The sequence below is a fragment of the Monodelphis domestica genome, chromosome 4 (genome assembly GCF_027887165.1).
Source record: "Monodelphis domestica isolate mMonDom1 chromosome 4, mMonDom1.pri, whole genome shotgun sequence".
Taxonomy (NCBI): Eukaryota; Metazoa; Chordata; class Mammalia; order Didelphimorphia; family Didelphidae; genus Monodelphis; species Monodelphis domestica.
In genome coordinates, this window is record NC_077230.1 from 432,073,859 (window position 1) to 432,092,901 (window position 19,043).

The 19,043-nt window shown below is 40.2% G+C and overlaps 1 protein-coding gene across 10 annotated transcripts in view; it reads left to right on the plus strand.

Annotated features, from left to right (window-relative positions):
- Positions 1-19,043, plus strand: part of LOC103103694 (zinc finger protein 260-like) — a 197,825-nt gene that overhangs the window by 155,494 nt on the left and 23,288 nt on the right. For 5 of the 10 annotated variants that reach the window (XR_008918180.1, XR_008918179.1, XM_056825526.1 and 2 more), the window contains one exon: positions 104-230. The exons of 3 other annotated variants lie outside the window; for them this stretch is intronic. Coding sequence is in view for 4 of the 7 variants with exons in the window: in XM_056825526.1 (XP_056681504.1) it covers positions 104-230 (127 nt within the window). In the remaining 3 variants the exon portion in view is untranslated. Of the gene's footprint in view, positions 1-103; positions 3,037-8,072; positions 14,490-19,043 lie in introns of those variants that run through there. 2 more of the 10 variants (XR_008918178.1, XM_056825527.1) reach the window with 2 other exon arrangements.

Below are 19,043 nucleotides of genomic sequence, written 5' to 3' on the forward strand. Positions count from 1 at the left end.
GTATTCCATCACCAACATCAGTGTTCTTCGGAAAGTGAATGAGCCTTGTACTAGATGAATTCTGAAGGTTCAGTTAAAAATTTAGTGACTTTTGCCGTTTTAGGGGTCAATAACGTTCCAGGATGTGGCTGTGGCCTTCACCCCGGAGGAGTGGGGCCTGTTGGACCACTCTCGTAAAGAGTTATACCTGGAGGTCATGCTGGAGAATGTGCAGAATCTACTCTCTGTGGGTAAGAAGGTTTTCCTCTGTTAATCCTGAATTTCTCAGTAAGGGAATGTCATCATTCCAAGCCAAAGGTATAGGATTTTGAGCTCTTGTCAATGATTAAAAAAGCAAAAATACTGATCTCTGCCCTGAGTTCTCCTGCTTTCTTTTCATTAAAAAAATAAAAAGTCAAACTAATAAGAATCCAAGTCATTCCCCAATTCACAAATGGTCAAAGGTTATGAATAAGCAATTTTCAGTTGAAGAAATCAAAGCTCTCACTAATCATATGTAGTAGAGGCATGGAGAGAGAGAGAACTTGCAAGAACCAGGGCTGGAGACCCAGCTCTAGCTGTCAATCAAGAGAAGATTCCAACAGAATGTTCCCAGGAGTGGCAGTTGGGGTTTTGCTGGCCACACTGAGAAGAGAAACTTGGCTTTTGAGTTGGTTATCTCTTGGAGAGAGTTGAGCTGGCCAGGAGAAACTTAGAGACTTTGAACTTTGTTTTTCTCTGGGGTTGAAGCTGAGAAGGGAAACAAGCCAATCTGAAGGAGAGATTTTGAACTTTGTTTCTTTCTGGGGTTAAGCTGAGAGATGTAAAAAATGGACTTGAACTCTGGACTTCAATCCCCACAAGCCCTTGCTCCACTTCCCCAAAATGCTTTGTAATCTCACGGAATTTTCAGGTGGGCCAAGATCAAGAAGGGATTTAACCTGATTGCAAAGGCTTTTGTGTCTCTTTTGGACTTTTGGAGCAGACACAGCTCTTCCATGATGTGAGGTTATCTTGTCTAGGCCTCTGGCCTAGGCACGTGTTTTTTCTTATTCTGTATTTTTAATCTTTAACCTTTAATAAACCTCATAAAAATATAATACTCCTTGCAGAGACTTTTAAGCAATGGGCTATTTGGATACCTTTTGACTGTTCTGGTAATTTCATTGATTTCACCTGCGTGCCAGAAGAAAGATTCAGCCCAAAGATTCAACTGTGAAGAGGCAAATGGGTGGCTCAGCAAACTGAGAGCCAGGCCTAAAGTCATGCGGTCCTGGGTTAAAATCTGGCCTCAGATACTCCCCAGCTGTGGGGCCCTGGAGGGCCTAGCCCTTACCACTCTGCCTTCCGACAATAGACATTTAAATGGATAAGAACCCAAGGAACTTAAAGACTGGAGGTTCTAAGGCATTTCAGACTCCAATGGTTTATACAAATCTCTGTATTCTATTGCATTTTTGCTTAAGGTTTACCTTTGTGATTTTAAGTTCATATATTACTGGATTCAATATTATTCTGTTACACTGTTCATTGAATGTACAGAGTTTTTAAATTCTGTTGTTTTCCCCTATAAATGTGCTGAACAAATATTATTTAATAAGCCCATATATAAAAAAACAGCTTTTTTTTCTATTTTTGCCTTTGTAAATTGTCACATAGAGGTAGATGGACTTCAGAACTGGTTATAATTGGATAACAACCTTTGGAAAATTTTATGTGCTAAATATCTCAACTGATTTTAAGGGTTTTTTTAAATATGATTTTTATAATTTTTTTTAACAATCTCTGGTTATTTTTGCCTGCCTTTAACACAAGGTATAAGGCCAATTCTAGCTGAAGTGAAATATATTTTATAACTCCCAACCTTCCCGCATTTCTAAATATGTGAATGGGAGTTGGGGCAGTTAATCTCAGGGCATTTGTACCCCTAAAAAGCCTCCAAAAAAGGAGCATCCCTCATATATACTCTTCAGATCACTATTTAACTTCCACCAGAATGATATATAGATTTCTTGATTGTGTTCTTAACCCAAGATGAGTTTTACTTTGTTTAAAAAATATGTTTATTACCAAGGTTGAAAGATTGCTGTGATTGTTAAAAACTTGTGACAAATATCCATCAATTCATAGGCTTTAAAAATGCCATACAGCAACTTATGTGAAATATGAAAGTGTGTTTGTTTGCTGTTGTAATTAATTGGGCTATTGAGAATTTTGGGGATATTGATAACTACATATTTGTACTACTGTTCAATTCATTTGCCTTCACTCACAGTGATCATGGCCAGATGTTAAGAGGAAATGGATCATGTTTTTGGTGAAAAAGCCTTGTATTCTATATTTTCTTAGCTGACACAGAGTGTCAATGATTATAAGCTATATTTTTGAATTTTTAAAAAACTTTTATTATATTTTTCTTGCATGTGCAATATACTGTTTCATTATTTTTTAATTTTTTCTCTCCTTTTTATATTTCAAGCACATGTCACCAGCATTTAGATTTTCTTTAACTTTTTGATTATTTTTCAGTACTACAAGTTTAAGATACATTTGTCAATGCATGCCCCAAAAGCTTGTGACTATAAAATGATGCCACTAATTATTTAAAAAATTATGGGACTTTGCTTAATGATTCTGTCTGATTCCAGGACAAGATGCACACACAAGAGCCATTGCACAGAGCCAAAGAAAAGCCAATCCATTGTTTAAAATGGGGAATGGTCTTAACCAAGTGTTCTGAAGTAGGGTCTGAGAATTTTTAAGATTCACACAGCACGTATTACTTTGGATAGAGGAACTCATTTTACTGATTCAGTCTTATCACAAATTTATTCTTGTTTGGGGATAACTCCTAAATTTCATACACTGTATCAATGTATTATTGGTTTTATACCTCATTTACACTCACACTATGGACCATGGCTAAGTTAAGAGGAAATGCATCTAAATTCTGGGGTAAGAACGTTAATATTCTATCCCTCCTTAAGTGACACTGATTGTAAGATTTTTTTTGATTGTCACTGATGTGAATATTAAAAAACTACTCATACTACTTTAGAAGATTTGATTTAGCTATTTTCTTATTGTAACAATGGAGATACTTGGTATAATAAGAATCAGGAATGTATTGGGAACTTTTTAAATTATTCCACCCTAATTAGACATACTTTAGGGGAAGATAAAGTTGTAAACTCCTGATAGAACAATGAAGGTACTTAACTCATACCTTATAGTGAAGCTAGAACCTTAAACTAAGTCCATTTTTAGATCTAATACAAAAAGGTGTTAAGTACCTGTAAAGGTTAAATTAATCACAAAATGGTCAAGTAACTCACAAAAGGCAAGCTTAACAAAGAAGTGTGAAGGACTCAGAAGATAATCTAACCAGAGAAGGTGAGAACTAGAGTGGTGATAACTAAGAATGGGCAGTCCTGGAAAAAAAATGTCTACTGTGATTGGTAGATGTAAAAATTTAGGGGAGGTGACATAAGAGAAAATTTCTTTAAAAGGAGGGGGTAAAAAGTCAGTTGAGACAATTGAATTCAGTTTGGAGTAGAATTGGATTCTGAACTCAGTTCAAGAGATTGAGTTCAGTGGAGGACTGGAACCCAGCTTGAAGATGGTCTCGTGGTGAGTGATAAGACTAACTCCCTTACCCTTAGGCTTAGGGAGGCCACTTTGGCCAAGGCCTTTAACTACTGCCTGGCTCAGCCTGAGCCAGAGCAGTTTAAATTCTCATTCTCTCTCTCTGTCTCTCTCTCTCTCTCTCTGTCTCTGTCTCTCTGTCTCTCTCTGTCTTTCTCTTTCTCTCTCTCTCTCCCTTAATTCCTTCTCTCTATATTAATTAAAATCACCATAATTTCCAGACTGACTTGGGAATTTTATTTGGTGACCATTTAAATCTAGATTTCAAGTCACAACACTAAAATTATCTTTATACTGATCTTAGGAGATATATAGATATAAATATAGATATATATATATATAGATATATTGACATTTTTGAACATTTTTTACAATTGCATGTGCACTTTAATTTTCCTAAGAACATGTCATCTACCTAAATTGAAAGATTTTAGATTATAACACTAGTATAGGTTTACTATGTCCATTAGTTCTACTGTAACTACCTGCCCAAAAAACCTTAGAATACTGAAACTATCATTTGTATTTAAAATATTATGGGACTTAGTACATATGTCTGATTAAAAGAAATGAGAACAAAAAGGGGCACAGACCTGATCTACACAGTGCCAAAGAAGAATGGATGCAAGGCTCATCTGAAAGGTGGCCAACCTTCTCGCGACCTTGTGTGGGGTAACGATCATACAAAGTGACGAATGGACACTAACGAAAAATGTATAACGACCCTTTGTTGAGTTCAAACAAAACAATATATAGGTTAACACACAGGAAAATATAATGTTACCACCCAGCAACAGCAGGAACCAATAATTGGGCAGATTCATAGGAATTCATGACGTTACCTGCCAGGCACAGGGAAGAACTGAGAAGATTCCAAACAAAGACAGAGAAATAACTTTCCCACAGCCTCTCATAATTTCTCACAACCCTTATCAGTCTTCTGCTGGCTACTCCAACCTTACAGTTTCTTTCTCACAGACCTTATCAATCCTCCCGCCTCTGCTATTCCAACCTTGAGCACACAGCTGTGCAGGTCGTACACAGTTCAACCCACGACCCCGACTATGCAACTCAACTGGGGAGGAAGAGGAGGCTTAACCCTTAAGGTTCTGCCTTTACGACAATGCCTCGACTACAAATGGTTATCTACACAGTGCCACAGAAGCACACATTTAACCTGAATGGTGCCACAAGAGAACACAGGTCAAAAAGAGAAACCAATCCTGCTAGGATTTCTGAGATTTGTTAAGAATTCTATGCCAATAATAAAAGGACTTCAACCTAGTGTGAGACTCAAAGTTGTGGCAATTAATACATGTAGGACATGCAGGACTCCTTGTACCACACTCCTTGTGAAATGTATATCAAGTATCTAACAACTGGGCATTCTGGCTCCATAGTCTATCCCTGAGAAGAAACGGGAAGAAACACTAAAAGAAAAAATATATCAGACCAAGGAATAAAAATCTAGTTCCTTTTCCTAACTTTCTTGTGGTTTCCTGTGGTTCTTCCTGCTGAGTGGATAAGTCCATGATGTTGGACATGGATTACTTTAATTGGGCATTATTCAAAGTCCTGTTTTAATTTTGTGTTTTTTCTTATTTAGAATTTTTCCACATTAAATTTAGGATTGGATGTTTAGAAATTTCATCCAATTGTTATTTTGGCTTTTTTTGTGCTATTTTTCTGATTGTTTAATTAGGTGTTTCATATGCCTCATGCCTCAGACAAATTTTCCCTGTGTGATTTCAATGTTTATATCCTCCTCAGGGGGGAATGTGTTTTTTTATTTCATATGAAAAAAAAGTTCAAGTTATTTTAGGGAAAGAAATTTGCTGCGTCCTGGAAATCAGATGGAGAGACTGCATGGAGACTGCACACTGATCCAGGAGATCCTGAGAGAAAACCCATATGCACAAAATGGAACTTTGGAGGGTTAAAAATTCACTTGTTTGGTTAAAAATTCTTTTGTTTTGTCAAAAATTCATTTTTCATACATATAAATATGTATGTATTGTTGTGAAGAAGGGGATTGCCCCTTGATTTTTTTTAAAACACCAAGTATTTGGTTTTCTTTGGTGTAAAAATTGTTGCCATTTCCCCCTTGCTTTGATGTATATATCCTTTATTTTATAGTGATTATAAACTCATCTATTGTAGACTGGGAAAAAAACACAGAACTATTAAATAGTCAAAATCACTCTTCAGTCAAGGGTGAAAAGGGGTTCAGCGCTAGGAGGTCTCGACAACAGAGCTGCATACCACACACAACTGCACAGAGTCTGAGAATTGAACTCTGGCCACTCTGGTCACTGACCCTTGGGAGTGCCACTGTGCTATATTGGACAATTCCAAGGAATAAAAGAATTTGGGGAACCTATATACCATTTGAAGAATCCAGGATCAGGGAAAGATGACTGACATTACTATAGTTACAAAGGAAATGGGAGTTTTCAAACTACATTGACAGGATACAATCTAGCTTGGGAAAGGAATCCTAGCTAGAGGCTAGAGTGTAAGAGAAGGGGCTACTTACAATGAATATTAAAGGATGGTTCCTGCCCAATTGTAGATCTTCTTTAGAAATGGTCTCTAATACAATAGGGGAGACTACCTAGGACAAAGAGGGTCCTTAGCATATGCTTAAATCTCATCCAACTAGGATTGTCATTCCCCTAAGGTTCCCCCACTCAGTCTGAAACTGCTAGCCTGGGATTCCATTCAGGGTAGATTCCCATGGGAACAAGGAACAAGTACAAACTTTGGAGTCTCCAACCTATAAGCTAGTCCTGAAACTTGGGGTTCATCAGATATCACTAGGCCATGTAAAGGTGAAAATCACCTTTAAAGGTTGTTATAATATTAAAACTATGGCCACCAAGGAATTTACTTATGAAATTCCTAAAATGAAACACTCAAGTCAGAATGGAATTTATGGTGGTTTAATCACAATGGGAGTAAGAAAAGGGAGAGGGAGAGAAGGAGAGAGGAGAAAAAGGGAAAGGGTTTACTCAACCTCTGGCAGAGAGCCAGAAGGAGTTTAGGCCCAAAGGGCCAAAGTAGAGAAGGAATCAGTCCTTGACTCACGTGACTGATCTGAAGGGAAGCTGTCTGTGGGCCTCCACCTTGCTCAAACTCCTAGCATGAACTGCCCTCTTGCTCTCTCCCCAGGAAGTGAGCAAATTCCAGAGGCTGTTTCCTACCTCACTTCCTGTGCCTCACAAGTCCCAATCGTGGCTCTAGCTTGACCTAGGACTGCCCAGAGGTCTGTCCTTTTTTGCACATATCTGTTGAGGGCCATATTCTCAAATAATTAAATCTTGAGTTTTGCTGCAGCCCTTCCTAATCTCTACCTGAGTAGGGTGGAGACTGCAGTTTCCAAGACCTGACTCTGTTACTCCAAGTATCTTCATTGTCATTGATCAGGAAATAGCTAAATCCCATCCTCCAAAGAATGGTCTCAACAGGGTGGAGTAGTTTTGAAATTCACAGCCACAAGTTTGGGATTCCTAGATTCTATGTTGACACTGTTTGTTTTGATCAATTGGGGAGACCGGTCTCCCAAAGGATCACAAGGGGGTAATGGGCACTTTAAAATGGCTCTTAATCCTGGGAAACTACATCTCCCAGGACTCTCTACCTCAGCTTCCTCAGACACCTCCCACTTCCTTTATGGGAGGTGTCTGAGAAAGTATAAAGAAGAGAGAAGCTTGGGTTTTGGTACCTTTTCTGGAGAAGAGCCTCTTGCCCTGAGACATTTTACCCCTAGGCTGGATATCTAATTTTTTCTAGCCTTCCCAAACCTTTACTTTCCTAGCCAAAATAAACCTAACTATCCCTAGAATCTGATTTAATTTAATTTAATTCCCTAGCCATAGTTATAGTCTGAGAAGAAATCCTCGTCAATTTCCCTACCAGGGCTGGGGGAGATCCGGCTACCGTCTTTCCCTTCCTTTCCCTACCTTTTCCCTCCATTTTTCCGTCAACACAACTCTAACCCTTGTAAAGACAGTTGTTGACTTGGAAAAACACAGAAACACTAGTCAGCAAAACCAAATATTTAATCAGGAAACAAACATGTCCTTAATAATCAGCCACTACATAGCGCCAAGCCCTAAATGCTACACAGAGCGGAAACGTTGGGGACAGTTGCATATATCATTCCAAGCCCATCTGAAACAATCTCAGAAATTCCAAGTAAATCTAGATATTATACTATCATTGATCTATGTAGTGCTTATTTTAGCATTCCAATTGCAAAGGAAAACCAAAAAATCTTTGCTTTCACTTGGAATGGGACTCAGATGACTTGGGGAAGATTACCAATGGGTTTCTGCAATAGCCCAACAGCATTTTACCAAATTTTGCCATGGGATTTAAAGAACATCCAATTCAAAGAAAGCAAAATCATGCACTATGTGGATGACATTCTTCTTGTATCCCTGCAGTGAACCTTTCATGACCTCATGGAATAGAGTTCCTCTTCCCAGGTGTTTGTGACCTACCATTCCTGCTGAGTCTGCCAAAACATAGTCATCTCCGTTCAAGGCTGCATGAACAGTTCCAAGATCTGGGAACGGTTTAACTGCCCTGTTCACACTCTGGAGAGGATAGATTCTGTCTCTCGAGAAGAGCTTGAAATCTGGTGGGCTGCTTGCAATAAACGTTCATTATCCCTCTTTGATAATGTTCCGGTCTTGCTTTCTTGTGACTTCTCCAACAGCTCTAAGCTGTCCCCTGATAGTCCTAAACTGTCCCATATTGCGACTCCATAGATATCCCCGGCAAGTGGCACCCGGTACAGGGACACCCTTCCCCCCAGTTCTTTTATTGGAACCCTCCCTTAGGTTCTCTTTGAAGAATCCCTGGCTTGTCCGGTTCTTTCGAGAACCCCTGATGCTGTGTGCTGGTCATGCAGAGTCCCGACGCTACAGAGATCCCCTCGGTGGTCAGTATACGAGATACTCTAAAGGGGAGAGGGAAATTATGTTTCTTCTTTAGAATGGATCCTAAAACACTGATTTTTTTTCCAAAGCATGCTTGTCACAATGTTGTATGTTTCTGTTTATTGTTGTCTTTGTCACAGTCTCGTCTCTATGTATTCTTAATTTGGACACTCACAAAAAGAAAGAAAAAAACGGGATAGTTGCAAGATTGAACTTGTCTGTCAAAAATCCTCAGCAGAGGACAAAAGCAAATACCTGTTCAATGATTTTTTCCTCTTTCTTCCTTTGGATGGGCCCCCGAAGGAGCAAAAAAGAGAAAAATTCAGAGCAGAAAAGGGAGAGTTTTACTCCATAATTAGAGGCTATTTTTCACTTAAGATTAATGGTTTGATGTATGCAATTTGGGAGGATTGTTAATGATTTTGATATGATACAAATATAATTTCGTGTATTATAGTAACTATTTGTCATGTTAATGTCATGTTAATAATGTTAAGCAGATTTTATTGAGTACAACAAAACTCCTGGTTATAAGTTTGTTTTGTTAGATCTTGCTATGCATAATGGTTTCAGTGAATGTGAGAATTGTCTAATGTGGCTGATAACCAGCCGGACACAGAGAGGGAATGTTTTATTCTATAAGGACAAAAATTGCACTGGCTACTTTATAAATGTAAAAGTCATCCAGAAAAAGTTGTCATGTTGTTGAGAAGAACTTATTCTATAATTTAAATTTGGGATTTTTTCAAATCAGATTTATTTTCATGCATGTGCTGTCAGGAGTAGCAACAAGAAATCATATGACACACAAGAAGTTTTTATAGTGATTAATCTGTGCAGGGGATTTAGTAATACAAGTACTAAGAATCTGGTATTTTGTAAAAGAGAATTGCTAAATGATGTTGACTTTGTCTAAGGTTATATGAATTGCTTTTAAAATGTGTAAGATGTATAGTAAGGAATATAAGGGTATATGATATGCAAACTGCAGCCTTGAAATCAAGAAGGGCTTGTCATAAGGATTAAATACAATTCAGGAGAGTATCTTTCCTCTACTTACAAAATGGTAAAGAGGAGAAGCCAGAAGAAATGAGAGTAATGGATAGATATACTAGTTGATACTATGAATTCTAGTGTGATATAGATACAAATTATAAATTAGAATAATGTTGATGGAATTTAATCAGGTGTGTGATAATGTTTTGAGCTACAAGAAGACTAAACTGGAGGTTCTATTCTACTTTAGACAGGTTTGAGAGAAGTGCAGGTAAATGCTTTTCACTTCAGTTTGGTTACACTGAAACATGCTAAAGGACTTAATCAGAGTTATTTGGAAGTTGTGGAGTTCAAACTGAAATCCACTGAGAGTAAATTATTATGAAGGGGGTTTGATGCATTCAAACTTTTAAATTGTAGTAAGCACACTGGTTAAAGATGGGACAAGGTTATCAAGTAATAAAACGTAATTGAGCCAAGGAGCCTTAGGATCAATTGCTCAGAAGCTATTAACCCCGTCCTTGCACACAGGAAGGAGAAAGAAGTTCCACACTGATACTTGGGGACTGAAATAGGGACCTCAAAGAGGTGACAACCACTGTGTGATAGAACTTAAGAGGAGTGTATTTTAATTGTAGATTCGGAGGTTTTAAGAGGCTCAAACAAACACACGTTGCCAGCCCCGTCTGACCAAGTAGCTTGTTTGAAGCTGTGGAATCTTAGTGCAAACGTTCCCTGTCCAGAATGATGAGATTATTCAGCCAACAATAAGTAGCTTCGGCCCTCCATTCTGTAAGGCTGCACTTTCCTGCTCTGTACATCGTCCACTATATGGATGATATTCTTATTGCGGCTGAAGGTGAATCCCAAATAAGCAGGTGCGACAGTCAGTTGGAAATTACCTGGCAAAAATACCATTTAGCCATCGCTCAAGGAAAGATTCACAAAACACGTCCTGCACTCTCTTGAGGGGCTCAGCTATAGGCAACAGCTGTTATGCCTCACAAATACAATAAAGAAAGGACTGTCTTAATGATTATCAGAAATGGTTAGGTGACATCAATTGGGTCAGGCAACATTTATTTCTTACTACATTAGAACTGTTATTCACAACACTGGAAGGCAGTTCTGACTTGAATTCCCCTGGAATACTGACACCCGAGGCCTCTCTTGCTTTAGGGATGGTAGAAGACAAAGTGAATCAGGCTCCACTTAACTGTATCCGCCTCCATTCACCGTGGAAGTGACTCTTTTTGCCTCTTCAATGTTACCAACAGGTACCTTAACTGAGAAACAGAGTCATTGAATGGCTACGTCCAAAAAGCCAATTGGGAAAGGCTTGACAGAGTTCTGACTGTCTCATGGCTCAGTTATATGGAAGGGCTTAGAGCATGCGGTCTGAGGTTTAGGACGGGATCCTCGAGACATCCGGGGACCCATTGCTAAAGAAATACCACAGAAATACTTACAAAGTCACGACGAATGGTCTTGGCTATTGGTGTACCCATTGCTATGACCGCCTGCACTCCACAAGGCTTATTTCCTTTTTGTCACCACATCCTGTTGTCTTTCCTCGTGTTCTAAGAGATCGTCCGGTATCAGGACCTAACGTTTACGTTGATGCGAATGCTCGTTACGAGGCAGGCGTATACGGGACGGCAGCTCCCCTGTCATTTTTACCCTCCTTTTCTTCTACCCAACAAACTGAATCAACAGCTGTTTTACCAGCCTTTTGGTTACTTCAGGAGCCTTTCAACCTCCTAATGGACTCTGAACATGGTTTTCAGTCTGTGCAGGGTAGAGAACAAGCTGTCATCAGATCCACTCAAAGCAACGCACAAACGTTATTCTGTGAATTCCAAACTGTCCTACGACACAGGACACGTCCAGTGGATGCCCTGCATGTACGTCGTCGTGCCAATCGGCCTGGACCCATTTTAAAGGAAATGACATCATAGATCAAGCTGTGATTGCTCCGTGTTATCTAACCGATATACAATTAGCCGAGGAATCCATCATACATTTCACCAAAATAGTCCTGCTTTACGCAGAATGTTCCAACGCACAAAGGATCAAGCCGGGAGGATTGTTCAAAAGTGTCCTAATTGCGTTCCAAACCACCCCCAATGCATATTGGTGTGACTCCCAGAGGCTTAACTAGTACAGAGATACGGCGAATGGATGTGACCCATGAACGGTCCTCTGGACGACGTCAATATATCCACGTCACTGTGGGTGCTCATTCAGGGGGTTTGTGGGCTTCCTGCTTGACGGGAGAAAGAACTTCTGCTATGAATCTCTACTTAATGGCTTTTCGGATGGCCGGTCCCCCAGAACATTTAAAACAGAGAATGGACCCGCTTATACTTCCAAACAGTTTTTTCTTTTCTGTCAAACTCGGGGCATCCAACACCTCACAGGTATCCGTACAATCCACAAGGACAAGCTACTGCGGAGCGCAGTAATCAAACACTAAAAACATTCCTTTTAAACAAAAAGGGGGAGACAGAAACCCCGCATTGACGATTGGCAATAGCTGTCCATACTATCCATAATCTGATCTTTGCTTCCAATAACATCCAGAGCTGGAAAATGTTTCTCTGCATTTTCCTAGGAACAGAATTCAGGCACCGCCACTCCCGGGCTCCCTGCCTGCCCCAGAACAACAATCTGTCATGTGGAAAGACGATGATCAATCCTGGCAAGGCCCCCACCCAGGGGTCCTGCAGGCTGGCTGTGTTGGTGTCTCCACAGGTGAAGACAGAGTTCGGCTCCCTCCTGCCGAGTTCGAGAAATGGACCCTAAAGAGAAGGGCAAGGAGAGGATGCAGGAAGCCTCGCAAGGAGACTCGACCACATCTCCATGAGATGCTGCCTCTTCTGCTTCTGTTCCAGAATTTAAGTGCAGCTCCTGGAGTAAAGAGACGGTCTTTGGGGAACAACCCCCTTGGGTAGAGTATGTCGGCGTGGGACACGCTTTACTGGAAGTCATCTTCTATACACAAACTGACTGATATTCCTGGCATTTACCATTGGGAGAGACAAGCTAAGGACAGCAATAGGCCAACAACTGGTTTGTGTCTTTCAACTGGACTGGACTGGTTGGGGCACCCCAGTGGGCCTCGCACGAGACCATCCTGCCTGCCTGCCCCTCAGATCATTGCAGGCGCCTTACTATGGCCATCCTGACCTGTCAGACTCCTTCTGGACAGGACCTTGTCGTGTAGACAAAGGGGTAAAACAGGAAGGTCACGGTCAGCGGCAATGTCTAGGTTGGCTGCGGGAACCTTGTGATAGTACTTGGGGACCACAAAGACCTGTTTGTCCTTCTGTGATGGGATGTGAACAAGGAGACACCGTTAATATGTTTCCGCCCTCGCTGTCGTGCAGATCTAAGAGGGCGTCACGTATTCATTGGACAAACATGACCTGGGAGTCTTGGCACGACGACACAAGGCGGATTGGACAGAAACTGGACTCTTATACATTTCATGACTGTTTTAGAGGCGGAGAAGCTCGCCTTCGTGGGTGATGCTCCAGAGCTAATCGGTGACGCTCTGCTACTGTCACACAGACGTTGACTGATTACCGACAGACAGCCCTGGCGTTGGATAAAGTGAATATGTCTCACTGTGTGACTGTCACTAATACTGGGAAAGTCCAAACACCAGTGAATAGAAGTGTTACATTAGACATTCAGGCTTGCCTAACTGGGATGTGCTTTTATAACTGCAGTAAAAGATCATCCTGAAGCCTTGAACATCACTGATATGACACACAAAGGATTTAGATATTGGAATGTAACCTGCAGCAATTGCAGGGTCCGTTACTGTGTAGGATCACGAGTGGACGGGCCGGTCTTAACCATCAAGCGACCACGCCCGGCCCTTTTTGCCCCTGAACATAAAGATTCATGGTGTGGTCGTCCAGGGGATCAAGTTCTTCATGTATTACGACCACAAATAAGACCACGACGTAGACGATGTATGACTTGTATTGCATCAGGCATGGCAGCCTGAGTTTCTGCATTGGCTTCGACTATAAAAGGTTCTGTATCTTTGGCACAATCAGTTTCTAACTTACATACTCTTGAGCATGACGACAGTTATTGGGCAGCCTTGGCGGCTACTGTAACCTCAGCATTAGAAAGACAAAAAGAAACTGATATGAGTTTTTACCAAAGTATGATGATGTTACAGAAAAATATGATTTAACAAATGAAGTAGAATATTTGTCATTGAAAACCCACATGAAATGTGATTATAGATATGCTGCATTTTGCTTACTACCCATAACAGTAAATAATGACACAAAAACATTGGAAAAATTAAATTACAATTACAGGGATTATGGGACCATGAAAATATCACCAAAGATATTAATGATTTGGGTATATTAATTCAGAATATTGATTCATCCTTATAGGAGAACCTTGTACCACAGAATATTGCAGATTCTTTATATAATTGGATTGAAACAAAAAAGGAATTGTTTTCTTCCTTATTTCATGATATTAGTCTTATTGTAGTTGGTGCGCTTGTGATTTTGTTTATCTGCTTATGCTTGCCTTGTTTACTAAAAGCTTTAATGACTAGTTTTGCTGTATTGCAAAAAAAACCTATTAATCAGACCCTGTACCAAAGGGAATTGGATGGCATAAACAAAAAAGGGGAATTGCAGTGAACCATTCATGACTTCATGGAATAGAGTTCCTCTTCCCAGGTGTTTGTGACATACCAGTCCTACTGAGTACACCAAAACATAGCAATCTCCGTTCAAGGCTGCGTGAACAGTTCCAAGATCTCCTGGGAATGGGTTAACTCCCCTGTTCACAATCTGGGGAGGATTGGGGAGGATAGATTGTGTCTCTCGAGAAGAGCTTTAAATCTGGTGTTCTGCTTACAATAAATGTTCATTATCCCTCTTTGATAATGTTCCAGTCTTTCTTGCGACTCTGTAGCTATTCTCTGACAGCTCTAAGCTGTCCCCCGGCAGTTCTAAACTGTCCCATATTGCGACTCCATAGATGTCCCCAGCACATCCCCATCTGCTAAAATTTATTACCAGGACAGTAAAAAACTCCTCCTAGAGTTATATAAGAAAGGCCACAAAATTTCCAAATAAAAGGTACAATGGGTCATACCTAAAGTGGAATACCTAGGATTTATCTTGGAAAAGGGGACAAGAAAGATTTCTAAGAAAAGAGTAGAGGATATACAAAAGCTTAGCATGCTAAAGACTAAGAAACAACTGAGAGCTTTTTTAGGAGTAACAGGTTTCTGTATACAATGGATCCCAGGCTATAGCCACATGACAAAATGCCTGACAGACTTAACCAAAACACAGTCACAGAATCTTTGGTGCATACATGTTGATTAATGATATTTCCTCATTGTCTAGAGTCCCTTTTAACAAAATATAATTACCTTCCCTATCCCTTTTGATCAGGTCTATTTTTGCATTGGCTTTATCAGATATCATGATTACCACTCCTGCCTTCTTTCTATCAGTTGAGGCCCAGAAGGTCTTACTCCATTCTTTAATTCTGACCTTGTGGGTGTCAACCCGCCTCATGTGTGTTTCTTGAAGACAACATATGGTAGGGTTTTGGATTCTAATCCATTCTGCTATTCGTCTACATTTTATGGGTGAGTTCATCCCATTCACGTTCAAAGTTATGATTGTCATTTGTGGACTCCCTGGCATTTTGATTGCCTTCCCTAATTCTAACCTTTTCTTCTTCGGCTCTACCTTTTAGTCCAGTGATTTACTTTGAATCAGTCCCCCTTGTCCCCTCCCTTGATGTTTCCCTTTTTAGTCCCTCCCTTTTTCTTCCCTCCCCCTCCCCCCTCTCTTTCCCTCCCTTTTTGTTCTCCCTTTCCCCCTCCCCCCCTTGGTTTTCCCTTCTCCTTACCCTTGTTGGGTAAGATAGAATTCAAGATCCTAATGGATCTGGATGTTTTTCCCTCTCAGAGTTGATTTCCCTGAGATTGAGGTTTAAGTAACCCCCCCCCCTCTCTTCCTCTCCTTCTTATAGGAGTTTTCTTCCCCTCCCCTTCCCATGTGAATCTTTGTTTGAGAATGATTATTCTATTTGGTCTTTCTTTACCCCCTATTTATACATTACATTTTCCCCACATATTAGTATACATAGATTGATATAAATGTAGTCCTTATAGAAGAGAGTTTGAGTAAAAGAAGAAGATAACATTTTTCCCCTTTCCTTAATATTTACCTTTTCAGGTATTCCTTGCTCTTTGATTTTCGGTATCAAACTTTCCACAGAGCTCTGGTCTTTTCTTTGCAAAAAGTTGGAAGTCTTCTATTTTGTTGAATGCCCATACTTTCCCTTGGAAGTATATAGTCAGTTTTGCTGGGTAGCTGATTCTTGGTTGGAGACCCAGCTCTCTTGCCTTTCTGAAGATCATGTTCCATGCCTTACGATCATTCAGAGTAGAACTTGCAAGGTCTTGTGTGACCCTGATTGGCATTCCTTTATATCTAAATTGTCTTTTTCTGGCTTCCTGTAGGATTTTTCTTTTGTTTGATAGCTTTGGAATTTGGCAATTACATTCCTGGGAGTTGTCTTTTGGGGGTTTAGTGTAGAAGGTGTTCTGTGAGCTCTGTCAGTGGCTGTATTGCCCCCTTGTTCTAGAATCTCTGGGCAATTTTCTTTGATTATATCTTGTATCACCATGTCCAGTTTGGTGTTTATTTCTGGCTTTTCTGGGAGTCCAATTATTCTTAAATTCTCTCTTCTCCCTCCATTTTCCAGATCTATCACCTTGTCGGTGAGATATTTTATGTTCTCTTCTAATTTCTTGGTGTTTTGGCTTTGCTTTATTAGTTCTTGCTTTAAAGCCTAGTTTTCTTTTACAGTTTGGTCAAACTGGTTTTGTAGATGCGTGAATTTCTTTTGCATTATTTCCCACTTTTCCTCTCAGAAGGCTTCCATCTTTTTGGTCATTTCTGATTCAAATTCTTCATGGGTTTGTGGAGAGTTTCCATTTCCTTTGGAAGATTTTGGAGCATTTTCTTGTATATCTTCTTCTATCTGCTCTGTATTTTGTATTTTGGCTCCATAGAATGTGTCCAAAGTCTCCCCTTTCTTCTTATTTTTCTTGGTATTTTGGGGCTTCTGTGCTTCTGTGGAGTTTGCCATCTCTGAATGTGGAGGATTAGCTTTTCTTATCTCTGTCTGGTGTTCAGAGGCTTTAGTCCTGGGCAGATTGTCGGTTCTATGAACTTTCCCTGGGTGAAACTGAATATGCCTCACTGGAACTGGAATGGAAGGGTCAGACCATGTTGCTTTCCGGAAGTTGCCTTCAGAATCGCTGGCCGTGAGGCTGTTTCATAGGCCTGCGGGGGGATGGGCTGCAGCTTCCCCAAGCTCCAAGGGCAGGGACTTTCACTGAGACTTGGATAGCAGGATCCAGCCCGTGAGGCTGTCTTGCTCCAGGCAGTGACTTTCACTGGGACTCGGATAGAAGGCCCTGAGGGTTGTTGTTCCGAGGACCCTGCTCTCTGAGCCGGGCCAGGCTGCGGCTTCCCGGAGCCTTGGACTCTGCGCTCCTACCCCTTAGTCCGAGTGATCTCGGGTTCTGGCTTTTGAGGGGAGCCGTACCTTTTGATCCGGGTCCAGGTCCAGGAGGAGGGTTCCCAGGGTCTGTGCTGTTGATTGTTTTGAATTTCAGCGCCTTAGGAGCTTATAGTTTGAGATCGGTCGGGAAGGGTTTTCCGGAGATCTGAACTTTAGCTTTCTCTAAGCCGCCATCTTAACCGGAAGTTCCACAGAATCTTTGAAACTAAAAAAATAGAATCTCCAAGCCTTGGCACAGCTTAAAGAAGCAATCATAACAGCTCCATCCTTAGGTATTCCAGACTACAACAAAGAATTCCATCTCTTTGTACATGAAGCAAAAGGCATAGCTTCTGGAATGTTAGTCCAAACTTTAGGACCCTATTTTAGGCCAGTGGCATATTTTAGCACACAGATGGATATAATCGAGAAAGGAATAATTCCCTGTTTGAGAGCAATCACAGCCACAGCAACCATGATTCAAAAGTCATCTGATTTGGTACTAGGATCAAAACTTAATGTCTACTCTTCACACCAACTAGAGTCCATATTGAAGAAATGTTATTTACAAGTTTGCACAGAAAAAAGACTCAATATGAAATTGTGTTACTAAGCAATGAAAACACTTTAAAACATTACCAACCACTGAATCCAGCAACCTTGATTCCAGATCTGCCATTTGAAGGGGAACCCATACATAATTGCCAGGGAATAATATCATTAGTAGAAAAATCAAGAAATGATTTAAAAGGCACTGCCCTGGAATAGCTCGAAATCAAAATGTATACAGATGGTTCAAGCATGATATTTAATGGGTAAAGGTACACTGGAGAAGCAGTAGTAACACAGAGATGTTATGGTATGCATTCTTACCAAAGCATGTGAGCTCTCAAGGGGCAGAGCAAGTTGATTTATTAAAAGCTTGTCTAATTGGGAAAGATAAACGGGTCAATATTTACACAGATTCCCAGTACACATTCTCAGTAATTCATGCCACAGCAGAAATTTGGAAACATAGGATTTTTGACAAATGCAGGCAAAGAGATCACATATGCCAAAGTCATCATGCAACTTCTTAAGGCCATACAACTGCCCAAAGAAGTGGCAGTAATCCACTGCAGATCACACACGGGTAAGAAAGATCATTTGTTCTTAGGAAACTATAGAACTGACATTACAGCAAAATTTGGAGCTAGAAAAGGACTTTTACATGTATTAAATTTCTAACTAGTTGAACAGGAAACTCTATCTAATGCCTACAATGAACAGGAAATTCAAACATGGATAAAGAACTTGGGGGCAAAACAAATAAGGGACATATGCTTTTCACAACTAGGGAAGCCCATCCTTTCTAGAACATTATTCTATCAGGTGTGCAACACAATTACATGCACAAGGACACTATGGAACTCAAGCCATGATTGATTCAGTGAGATGATTTTGGACTGCATCTGAAATATCCTCTTATGCCATATGAGTCTATGAAAATGTAAAATGTGTATTCAGTTTAATCAGGGAGTTTATAATACCAAAGGGTTAGGAGGTCGTCCCTTAGCATATACTCCTTTTGAATACATACAGATAGATTTTATCAACATGCCAAGAGAAAAAGGGTTTTAAATATTGCCTTGTGATCACAGACAGACTGACTAGATAGCCAGAAGTTTTTCCTGCCAAAAACAACAATGCAATATTTGTGGTTAAAATCCTATTAAAAGAAATCATAACTAGATTTGGGATTCCCACAAAATTGGACTCAGATCATGGGAGTCACTTTACTCAACCAATACTCAATGAAATTTTAAAAATCTAGGAATACAAGCAACATATCACACACCATATCATCCCCAAAGTTCAGGGCAAGTGGAGAGACTAAATAAAGACATCAAAACATTAATA